The 11,594-nt window shown below is 36.8% G+C and overlaps 1 protein-coding gene and 1 long non-coding RNA gene across 2 annotated transcripts; one reads left to right on the top strand and one right to left on the bottom strand.

Annotated features, from left to right (window-relative positions):
- The first annotated feature begins 223 nt into the window (after positions 1-223).
- rab33bb (RAB33B, member RAS oncogene family b) lies at positions 224-4,289 on the top strand. Its single transcript, XM_055204972.2, has 2 exons — positions 224-616; positions 3,779-4,289. The coding sequence occupies exons 1-2, from the start codon at positions 404-406 to the stop codon at positions 4,253-4,255; spliced, it is 690 nt and encodes a 229-aa protein (XP_055060947.1). The 5' UTR covers positions 224-403; the 3' UTR covers positions 4,256-4,289.
- On the bottom strand, positions 4,053-10,922 carry LOC129444354 (uncharacterized). The gene is made up of 3 exons (XR_012367368.1): positions 10,895-10,922; positions 7,643-7,832; positions 4,053-4,169 (listed from the first exon to the last, which is right to left on the bottom strand). It is a non-coding gene; the product is annotated as an uncharacterized lncRNA (long non-coding RNA).
- Between the last annotated feature and the right edge of the window lie 672 nt (positions 10,923-11,594).

Raw genomic sequence — 11,594 nt, 5'->3', positions numbered from 1 at the left:
ATTTAAATATATTTTAAATGGAAACTATTTTTCTCCAAGGTAAAGGATATGAAATTACTGTGGGCTGATTTTGGGTTAAGTCAAAGCTTGTTGTCCGACTTCCCCCTTTAAAGCCTTTCTTGCATTAGATTTCATATAAATGTATGCATTTATATTAGTAAATTGTGTACTGTATTGCAAAACGTAAATGTGTCTATGAACTACCTGTTTAATATCTTATGAGGGGAAATGAATCCATAAACTTGCAGTTGCACGTTTCGCTGTCATAACGGAAGTTGTGGTCGTCATCAGTAACTCATATCCATGTGAAGAGTTGCTCACTGGTTTGCTCAACTTTGGCGTCTGAATAACATCAACTTCACATTAGTTTTTATATTTTTCACCACTGGATCAGTAGCGTCAGATGGAGTCGTTCCTGGAGAGCTCCAGCTCATATGACGGTAACCACGCGCCCTGCGCACGCACCTGTAAGATCATCATGATCGGAGACGCGGGTGTCGGGAAAACCTGTCTCACCCACCGCTTCTGTACCGGACACTTTCCCAGCAGAACCGAGGCCACGATCGGACTCGACTTCCGCGAGAAACTTCTTGAGATCGAAGGCGAGAGAATCAGAGTAAGACAACTTTGTAGCGTTGTGTGATTTTTCAACTTGAATTGTAAAGCTGGTCTATTTGGATGCAGCAGCGCCCTGCAGATAAATTACAACAGAAAATTGTAATTTGTAAAATTGTAATGAAAGTTTATGTTGTATTGGTTTTAATATACGCTATATAATGATCTCTGCTTATGGGTTTTGGTGTGATGTTACTACTGGCGGATGACAAACCAAACACAAAGTCTGAGGCACACTTTTTTATTAATCTTACATGTGTTATGGGTATTTTACTTGCAGTAATAATAGTAGACATTTCAGTGTTTACGTGCCAGGGGAAGTACTCGTGAATTCCGTGGAGGAAGAAGAGCGGCACGCGGGATTTCACACGTGTGCTGATGTGATTTAAATTGAGGAATTGGAATCTACATTGAAAAACAGAAGCGCTCTTAAACCACGACCATCAAACAACAAATTAAAAAAATAGACCTTATCTAATTTAATGTTGTCTATTATCCAGCAATACACGCTTTGAGTTTTGGGGCCAGGGACCCCTTACAGGGAAAATCTCTTAAAGACCCCTCCCCTAATAATAGCCTAATTATGCTGTGCGCACCACAATTTGTGATCTTAGAAACATGTTTTTGTTTATCATTAAATTGGTCTAATGTTACTACCACATATGTGGTTTCAACCAGAATGTTGTTTTGTTCAAATTGCATTTGACCCAGCAACAATCTTAAAGTCTTGTAAAACATCAACAGCAGGACAGTTTCCCAAACATGCCTTATCCTAGACTAAAATGTATGCTGTATTAAATGTATGCTGATCTTTACATCAGTGCTATTGTTTTGACTTAAAGGAAAACACCACAGTTTTTCAATATTTTACTATGTTCTTCTTACCTCAACTTAGACAATTAATACATCCCTATCTTTATTCAGTGCATGTTCCTAATCTTTGTACAGCCCGTCATGAACTTGTTAGCATTTAGCCTAGCCCCATTCATTCCTTAGGATCCAAACAGGGATGAATTTAGAAGCCACCAAACACTTCCATGTTTTTCCTATTTAAAGACTTTTACATGAATAAGTATGCAATTTGCAAAATTTTTTTAAGCGAATAAAAAATGAGAAATATATTGCATGGCGGAAGAGCACTTATGGCGCTTTTCCATTGCATAGTACCCGATGGTTTGGGTTAGCTTTTCCATTGAGTTTAGTAGCACTTTGGAGTGGGAGGGATATTTGGCGTGTCGTTATATTTGTGCTGCTTACTGCTGTGACATCATACAAATGAGAGCGTCATTGTACATTCCCATACATTCATTTATTTCTCAGTCTGCCAAAAATGTAAAATTGACACCACAAATAGATGTTTGCACATTGCGTTTATCACTACCTCTGTCTCACATGACAGTTTCTGTACAAACACCCGCGGCATCAGTTGACGCGCTCCGCTGAGCCTCATTTAAGTTGCATTTAAACATAAATGCGGACATGCGCGTCACAAACTGCAAGTCTGGAAAAAAATTGTTATGTTGTTCTTGATTCTCAACCTGTGGATGTTTTTCCATCACTAAAAGGGAGTTTGGGAACTTACAGCAGAGCACAGATGACAACACGTTTGCTCGAGACAGCGCAAGCTAGCACTAAGTTAAAGCTAATCTTTAACATTATAGCGATTACGCTGGTAGTGACGATGATCTACAGTGTTTTTGAGTCACGTTTTTGTATCAGCCCGGGTCGATTGGAACCCCAACCGAGGTGGTACTAAAAAAAAGTATCAGGCACTACGTACTTCACCCAGTGGAAAAGCCCCCAAAAGTAAGCTGACCCAAACCACGGGGTACTATGCAATGGAAAAGCTCCATTAGTTTGCAGCACTTCAACCTCGGGCGCAGTAATATATAGATGGAAGTTTGAGGAATAGGGGGTTAGTCAGGAGTGGTGATGTTACTGCGCATTGAGGTTTAAGTGCTGCAAACGAAGTGCTCTTCCGCCATACAATGTTATTCTCATTTATTTTGTGCCACCATACTTACTCGTGTAACTGACTACTCATGTCTTTAAATAGGAAAAACATGGAAGTGTTTGGTGGCTTCCAAATTCATCCCTGTTTAGATCCTAAGGAATGAATGGGGCTAGGCTAAATGCTTACACATTCACGACGCGCTGTACAAAGATTAAGTGCATGCATTGAAAAAAGATAGGTATGTATTAATTCGCCTTAAGTTGAGGTAAGATTTTAGGTTTAGATTAACCCAGGACTAGGCCTTAGTTATTTTAGGACATTTAAGTAGTTTTACAAACAGATCTTACAAAAAACAATACTGGTGTGCATATTGAGACAAAACATTTGCACTGATATATGTTAAGATATGTTTTGGCCAAGACATTTATAAATTACCGGTAAGGCAGCATGCGTTCTAGAATAAACCCTCTCTGTGACACCGCCACTAAATGTTTTAACTTCCATCACCTTTCTTAATAAAATCAAATTGGTTCAGGGATCATGGTTCGTTACAAGTTCAATAAAAAAAGAATAAGGAACAAATACCAAATACTAAGTGATCTTTTCATTTATTTTTAAAAAGCAGTAGTGCAAATTATAGTTCGGCATATAGCACACCTCTGAGACACAATATACAGCCTCACTGTATTAAAGGGGTAGTTCACCCAAAAATTAATATTCTGTCATTATTTACTCAACATCATGTTGTTACAAACCTGTATAAATTTCTTTGTTCTGATGAACACAACGAAATATATTTTGAGTAATGTTTGTAAACAAACTGATCAGAAGCCCCATTGACTTCCATAGTATTAATATCTATCCTACTATGGATGTCAGTGGGGCTTCTGATTGGTTTGGTTACAAATGTTCCTCAAAAATCTTTGTGTTCATCAGAAGAAAGAAATGTTTGTTTGTCTCTTTAAGCATTAACAAAACACTCGTGCGTAGGCCATTTTCTTGCAGAGCTTGTAAAAATAAAAGACTCTATTGAATAAAATATAGATCATTTGATAGTTAAAATAATGATTTTGAATAAAATTTCTAACAAGTCAATAAATCCATATTTGTCAACCATTTATTTTTTAGAGGATGCCCAATTACCTTTTTATTTAAATCCCCTTCAGGCCAATGTACATATAACTCTATGGTTAATCTTTCTATCTCCAGGTGCAACTGTGGGACACGGCTGGTCAGGAGCGTTTTCGCAAATGCATGGTGCAGCACTACTATCGCAATGTACATGGAATCGTCTTTGTCTTTGATGTCACTAACCCTTCTAGTTTTTGCAATCTGCCATCATGGATGGATGAGTGTCGCCAACACTGTCTTGGTCTCGATGTACCCCGTGCTCTTGTTTGCAATAAGGCCGACCTGGCTTCATCCACAACCTCTGTTTTAATTGAACAGGCTCGTCACTTAGCTGAAGTCCACAGAATGTCTTTTTTCCTTACTTCAGCTAAAGGTCACAGAGGAGAAAATTTGGACAGCATCTTCATGACCTTGGCACAGAAGTCGAAGGGACACAGAGGACAGGGTGGGAATGGATACATGTTGGTGTCTGGCAGAGCAGAGGCAGAGAGCTTCAAAATTTCAGCGAGATGCAAAACAAAGGAAGATGCAAGGAAATGGGACTGCTCTTGCTAATAGAAAGATGTATTTAAGAGTGGTTTGCATTAGTGATGCACCGATGTATCGGCCGCCGATATTTATTGGTTGATTTTTGAGAAATTTGAAACCATCGACATATCGGCAATAGCACGAGAAAGGCCGATACCGATTGTTTATTAATTAACTGCATAAAGAAAGGTGTAAAAAATGAGTTAATGTTGTTAATAAAATAAATGGTGAATAGCAAAAACCACCTTTGAAGGTTGTCATGCTGTCTTATCATATTTGTTTTAGCATAATTTGTGCCTCTCTTATTATGTTGGTCAGTTGAATGTTAATTAGATCCAATCCATGTTCAGTAAAAATAATTTGATGCAGAAATAAACTAGCTAAAAGACCAACTGTATAGTATTGTATACAAATGTTTAAAATCGGTATCGGCATCGGTGTCGGCCAGAAGTTGTCTGTTTAAATCGGTATCGGCCCAAAAAAATCCTATCGGTGCATCCCTAGTTTGCATATTTTAATGTGTTAACTTGGTAAAAATCAATCATGTCCCATAAGAATGACAGGTCATTGGTCATATCTTAAGCTGATGGCATGAAGGGTGTTTTGCATATCAGCATGTTGAGATTGAAATCTCTAACATCTGATTCTAGGCTCAGAAACATAGGGAAGAATGTATGGTTTAAAGTAGGAATATACTGCCATATTGTTCATGTGATATTGCTATCGATATTGAAAAATAATTAAACTTTTAGGAAGTCTGTCAAGGAGTCAAAATTAAGCATAGCCTTTTTTGCCAGAATAATGGGTTGTAAATTTAGGTCAGTTCCTCTAATGTATGTAACTATATAAAATATGGGGCTTTCTGGAGTCTTAAATTAGAGATGTAACAATAGCCAGTTTAATGGTTAACCACGATAAAGCGTCATTTTTTTATTAACGTTTAACTGTGTCACGTCTCGAAAACCCCTGGCCAGTATCAACCAGCTTAAGCAACAACATGAGTCGCTGCTTCCACGTGTTTGTGATGACCGTGCTTTTGACTGAATTTAAAACAAAAAAAAATCACATTTAAGGAAGTCTAGTTTTACTGACACATGTTTACTTACATTTTCTTTAGACAGATCAATCTTTTCTACTAATTTCCCATTTAAATTATGTGATCTGATAAGTTTAAAGCTCCTTTCTACTTTATTTGTTTCTTCCACGATTGCTGTGAGCGCAGGTGTCGTGCAGCTCTCTCCTGGGTCATAAAGTACCACCAGATTTTTTACAACATACAGATGACTTGCTGATTTGTCCTGTGTTTATATGAAAATCTGATTTATTCACTTTTGTTTTATCTGAACTATATGAAATTTATCTCATGAACCCAAATGTGCCATATTTAATGTAAATATTATTTATTTGATGTTTACGCAAACAAAACTTGCATGTAAAATCAATTTAAAATTTTGTTTGCATCAGTATTTTTATATATATATTTTTACATTTTTAGAAATTGTTCATAAAACCATTATATATATATATTGATAACCGTGGTGACTTTGGTCACTATAACCGTGATGTAAAAATGTTTATACGGTTTCATCTCTACACTAGATTAATTGGCTTCTTTTTGAACCTGGAGAGCGAAGATGTCCACAACCTGTTTTATTAAACTATCTACAGGACAGTTTTTTCTCACTTAAAACCTTTGTGTCATTGATATCTGAATTGTATTTCCTATATTTGCTTTAACTATATTTGTATTTTCTTTTTTGTTAGTTTCTTGTAAATTGTACCTGCCTGAAACTAACTAAAAACTAACCAACCAACCCATTTTAACATCCCTCAGTATGTAAAACTCGATAAACATACAAATCTGGGCTCAGTGTTTGTGTTTAAAATTTTTCCTGTCCTCAACTTCTTGTTGAAAAATACATTTGCTTAATTTTCATCATGATTACATTAATTATTACTTGTTCCAGTTAAAAAAAAGGATTAACGAGAAATTTAGTCTGAATCATGTCTAAATTCACATTAAAAATGTTAATGTTAAAGGAACAGTATGTAGGATTGTGGCCAAAACTGGTATTGCAATCACAAAACTTGTGGCTAAAACTGGTACTGCAATTACACAACTGGTGGCCAATACACAAAATGATAACATAAACATCAGTTGAGGGCTGCAACTCCACTTTTTAAATGACAATATCCTGGCCGGACCACTGCTGTCAGTGATATAAGTATTTGTAATGATAATGATTTCTTAATTTCTAGTGACTTATCAGGGCCATTTTATGATTAATTGATATAAATTCCTTACACACTGTTCCTTTAAATAATATTTAAAGTTGACTTTTAAACATGACATGAATGATATTAGAACTAGTGGCGGCAAGTGACTTCTCTTCGGAGGGGCGCGAATTAAAAATATGTGTTTAAAGTGTTATGTCTCTTGCTCGCCATGTCATAATATGTGTTTGTTGCATCATGTGGACCATGTGCATCATGCGTCATGTCAAAATACGTGCCTGCTGCACATGCATTGAAAGGGTTTATGATAAAAAAAGAAATTCGGTCTTAATCATGTCTAAATCACGTTAAAATTTAAAATAATATTTAAAGTTAAACATGAGATGAATGGTATTAGAACCAGTGGCGGCCAGTGACTTCTCTTCAGAGAGACGTGAATTTAAAATATGTTTTCGGAGTGTCATGTTTGTTGCTCGTCATGTCAAAATACATGCCTGCACACACGCATCCAAAGGGTTTATGATAAAAGAGACGCTCACATTCACAAAATACACGCAAGACACTAACTTAACACTAAACTCTGATAACATATGAGATTAAGACAGTATCTGGCAAGCGTCTCTTTTATCATAAACCCCTTCGAACTGTCTGCAGCAGGCACGTATTTTGACATGACAAGTGATGCACGTAAGTTTACATGACGCATTGAACACATATTTTGACATGACAAGGCACACAAATGATGGGTCCTCGATAAAGAAGTCACCAGCTGCCACTGATTCCTGACACAGCTTCAGTTCGGTAGGTGGTGCTTTCTAAAAAAAGTATTGCGGTCCTAGTTAAGAAGTATTTGAGTGGAATAGATCCTAAAACTGTAAGTCATTAGTATTTGGTGAGAATACTGTTTTGGTTGTAATTTTAGAACTGCGGTCGTGAAACTGCAGCCGCCAGTTTAGTTGATGGTGCTGTTAGTAAAAAGTAGGATCCTAGAATTGCTGTCCTAAATTGTTTTTAAATGTATTTGTTTGGAGTAATGTGAACGAGCAAATATGTGAAACATCTACCATTAGATACACAATTTTGTTTCAGGAATGTTGCTAGAACATTACATTTTGGTTCCCTGAACAGTAAGGTCTATTTTTGTTTGGAAATAGAACATTCCCACAACTAGGACGTTACCTGAAGATGGTAGATGATGACATGTGCTGAGGACATCTGGCTCCAATGAGATGGACCATGAGAGATTGTAGGAGAGATTGGATAAGAACTCCAGCTTTCTTCTGGTTAATGTACACACTGTAGTGCTCTAACATAGCAATGCTGGCTTATCATGCCAAAAGTAAAATCAGCCTTTAGTCAGCTGCTCCACCTGCATGGCAAACATGAGAAAATTATAGCTGCATCTGAAATCGCATACTGTGACAGTAGGTACTGAATTAGATGAAGTAACTACTCATCGACTGTTAAAAGCATATGTTCTATATAGAATAAATATGAATAGTATGAATTCGGACATACTACATTGGCCATGTTGAAATATCACGTGACATGTCATCATGTCATCAAGTTAGTCGTAGTCTCGCGTAGCCAGACCTTCAATACTGAAGGTCTGGTGTTTTTCGCTGCTTTTTCTGGACAAAGCCCGCCCACGAGCTGTGTGAACGAAATGTCAAACAACCAATCACAGTTTGTTTCATCTAGCGTCACGTTTCGGACTCCCCACAATAACGAGCCGGCTGGCAACAAGTCAGTTATTGAAATAACCAGCCGCAACCAAATAGTATCTAAATAAACAACATTACTCACCATAGGACAACATTGAGCACTTCATCAACAGCCACACCAGTGAGACGATCCTGTTAAACGTCTGTTTGAAGCATATCTCTCCACTTTTTAACACATACAAGCAATTCAGGAGAACCAAACTTTTAAACTCCACTAATTGCCTTAAAGAAAACTCTTGGACGTCTTTTAGAGAGTCGATGCCGCGAACTTTGCATATTTTTGAGACTCCAATGTTTAGCTGATCATGATAACTGCTCATTATTATCCACGTGAACACGACTGATTCTCTACCTCAATGGAACGTCAGAGCTTTGTTTTCCAGGGACCGAAACTAATCGCGACACTCGCGTCTCCTGGAAATCCGTTTTTTTCCAACCAATCAAAGACGACTTTAACATTCTCACAGGGTTTCCAGAAAAGTGTACGAAAAACATCAGACGTTCAGCCAGCAGTTTGTGGGCGTGACGTCTGAGGCTGAGACTAAGTTAGTCGTAACTGGAATGACGTTAAACTACCGCAATTTAACCACAAGGGATGGCTGTTTAATGTATGCATTTGCATTTGAATAGAGCTGCATTATCGCTTTTGGACACTTTTTTATAAAACAACGCTCCTACATCTTCTTCTTCATTGGATAACTTCTCTACTGGAGGCTCATGGGATAGTAAAGTGTTTTGCGTATGTGTTTGTTTAATGCTGGATTTTATTGAAAAGTCCCAACTGGGTCATGGGTTGCATGCGATAAGTAAGACTTCTGTGTTATGTTGGAAATAGGCCCGAAAGTGCATATTATATAAACAACACGAACATGTAGTGAATCATAAGTTATCTGGTCGGTGTTGCATAAAGTGTTGACTCGGACTCGCTCCTCCCGCAGCGAGTAACTCCTCCTTACAAATTTTTTTGTACGTTATTGAAAACAATCGATAAAGCTAATCTGTCTTTTTAAATCTGATAAAACTAAAGACTCTTTGGAGATATGAAGGATGTAATACTACTCTTTATACCACGGGTCTGTTGAATGCTTTATTCTGAATGGTTGAAAAATGTTCCGTGGGTGTTGATTATTTGTCAATAACCGCACACCTAACCTTTAAAATGTGTTAAAAATAGGCACCAGAGCAATATTTTTGGTTACCGTGGTATAAGCGGAATAATTGACTATGGTCCTTTGAATTATTCAAAAATAATGCACACGCGTGGTGTAATTACACTCCCTTTCGCTGTATAACCACTTTGGGTGTGCATTATTTTCTTATAATTCAATGGCCTGTCGTCAATTATTCCTTACATAGGTACTCCAGATTAACATCAGATATGCAGAAACAGCGTGTGTTATTGATGCTTTACCTCACATTAACAGATACATATTTTAATTTAAAAAATGTATTAGTAAATGATGAGATTAATATGAACTAAGATTAATAAATACCATTGTATTGTTCATTGTTAGTTCATGTTAGCCAATGCATTAAGTAAGGAATAATGTATAGGAGGCCAGTTGTTATTGCAGACGTGAATAACAAAAACAAAAAGTGAAACTTGCTGGCTGTACATTATCCCACTTATTACATGGTTATTTAAGGTAAGGAACATTAAATATTGATTTAAAATATTTTCTGATTTAAGTTAAGATGTTCAAATGTCACAAACACTATTTAGTTAATCATTTGTAACTATAATGTAATATATGTTATTAAAATACATTTATATTTCATTTTTGTGTAATAATACACTACCTGTCAAAATGATTTGCAGCATCCAGGTAACCTTGTGTTATTAGTTTTGAGCGGTTGTTATCTGAGAATAGCAAACCTGTAAATGTCACAACTGGCCAATCAGAATCAAGCATTCCAACAAGCCATTTAATAAATGTTAACAAATACAACCTTATTGTAAAGTGTTACCATTTTTAATCAATGACTGGAGAAAATGTATTTATATGATTTTATCTGACTATGTAAGGTCACACACTGTCCAGGACTGCGAATGCTGTTTAAAAACGTTAATGGTCGGAACCAGGCTCGCTGACTCGTACACGCTCACTTAATGGATGGACGATGTAACAGGACTACCTCCAGTGAAGTGGCCTGACATCAACACTTTAGTTATAGAGAAAATAAGGGGCATAAATCATTTAATGTCTAAAATAATGTGCTGAATGGGCAGGTACCTCATAGTGTTGGCTGGAAATGCGAGGATTTTTAAAGATCATTTTTGTCCAGTCTGCTTGTTTTATTGCTTTTCATCACAACTGTCATTGTTTTGTTTTGTTTATTTTTTTTGCCTGGCAGTGGCAGCAGGTATGTAATACAATTACAGATTGGCTCCTGTCCTAACACAACAAGATGATATTTGCGTTCCTTGTGTAGCCGACTCAATGCTGTTTTGTATTGGCCACCTTCAGTTGTTCTTGTGTTTTGCCCTTCAGCTAGCACCGCAATGTAATCATGACGTTGGCACTATCTGACAAAAAAAAACTTAGTGACACACAACATAGTTAGAAAGAGCTCTGAAAACACAACACCACAATTGAACTGCACTTTATCTGTGAAGCTCTGTTGTGTTTTATTTAATACTGCAATCAGATAAATGGTAAAATGTCAAATTCATTCATAGATTATACTTTGTTACACCAAAAAATACCTTTATCATGTTTCATGTGTTAAGCATATGTGACAGAGCCAAAAAGGTGACTCTGTCAGTGACTACGCCACTCCAATTTACATGGGTAGGAGATCCCACAAAAAGGGCTTCCTGCACAGTTATCCAAATAAATGAATACACTCAGGCCAATATTGCATTAAATCAATTAATTTATTAGATGGTTTTTCTCTTTTTGACTTAATCGTACTCAGGACTTAAACCATCATACGTGCACAGCAGTTATTTCTAGTGAGGGGTTAGCCACTTCACAATACACTTCAAAAAAAAGGAAAAATAAAGATAAACCAAAGTGCAAAACAAAAGGAACCCACACAATACACACCACACTGGTAAACTTAATAGCGAGTAACCCCCCTCTAATGGTCATAAATAGTACGCGACCTGGTGTAATACTGTCCTACTGATGTTAGGAGCACTGTAAGTCATTAAGGAGACAACATAATCATGGGCCGATAGAAAATAAATCAAACAAACTAAAAATAAATAATCAGCTTCAAATCCAAACAAACTACACAAAGAAATAAAGGTAGGGAAAACAGTGATCAACAGGACCACCAGCACATAGCACTCTACAAAAAAAAAAGACAATATATGGAATTAAATACACAAATCACACATCAATCCATGATTACACTGCACCATTACATGATTCCAAATAAAGGCATTAATCCAATCGCTA

The sequence above is a fragment of the Misgurnus anguillicaudatus genome, chromosome 3 (assembly GCF_027580225.2).
Source record: "Misgurnus anguillicaudatus chromosome 3, ASM2758022v2, whole genome shotgun sequence".
Taxonomy (NCBI): Eukaryota; Metazoa; Chordata; class Actinopteri; order Cypriniformes; family Cobitidae; genus Misgurnus; species Misgurnus anguillicaudatus.
This window is presented reverse-complemented; position numbering and strand designations above follow the sequence as displayed.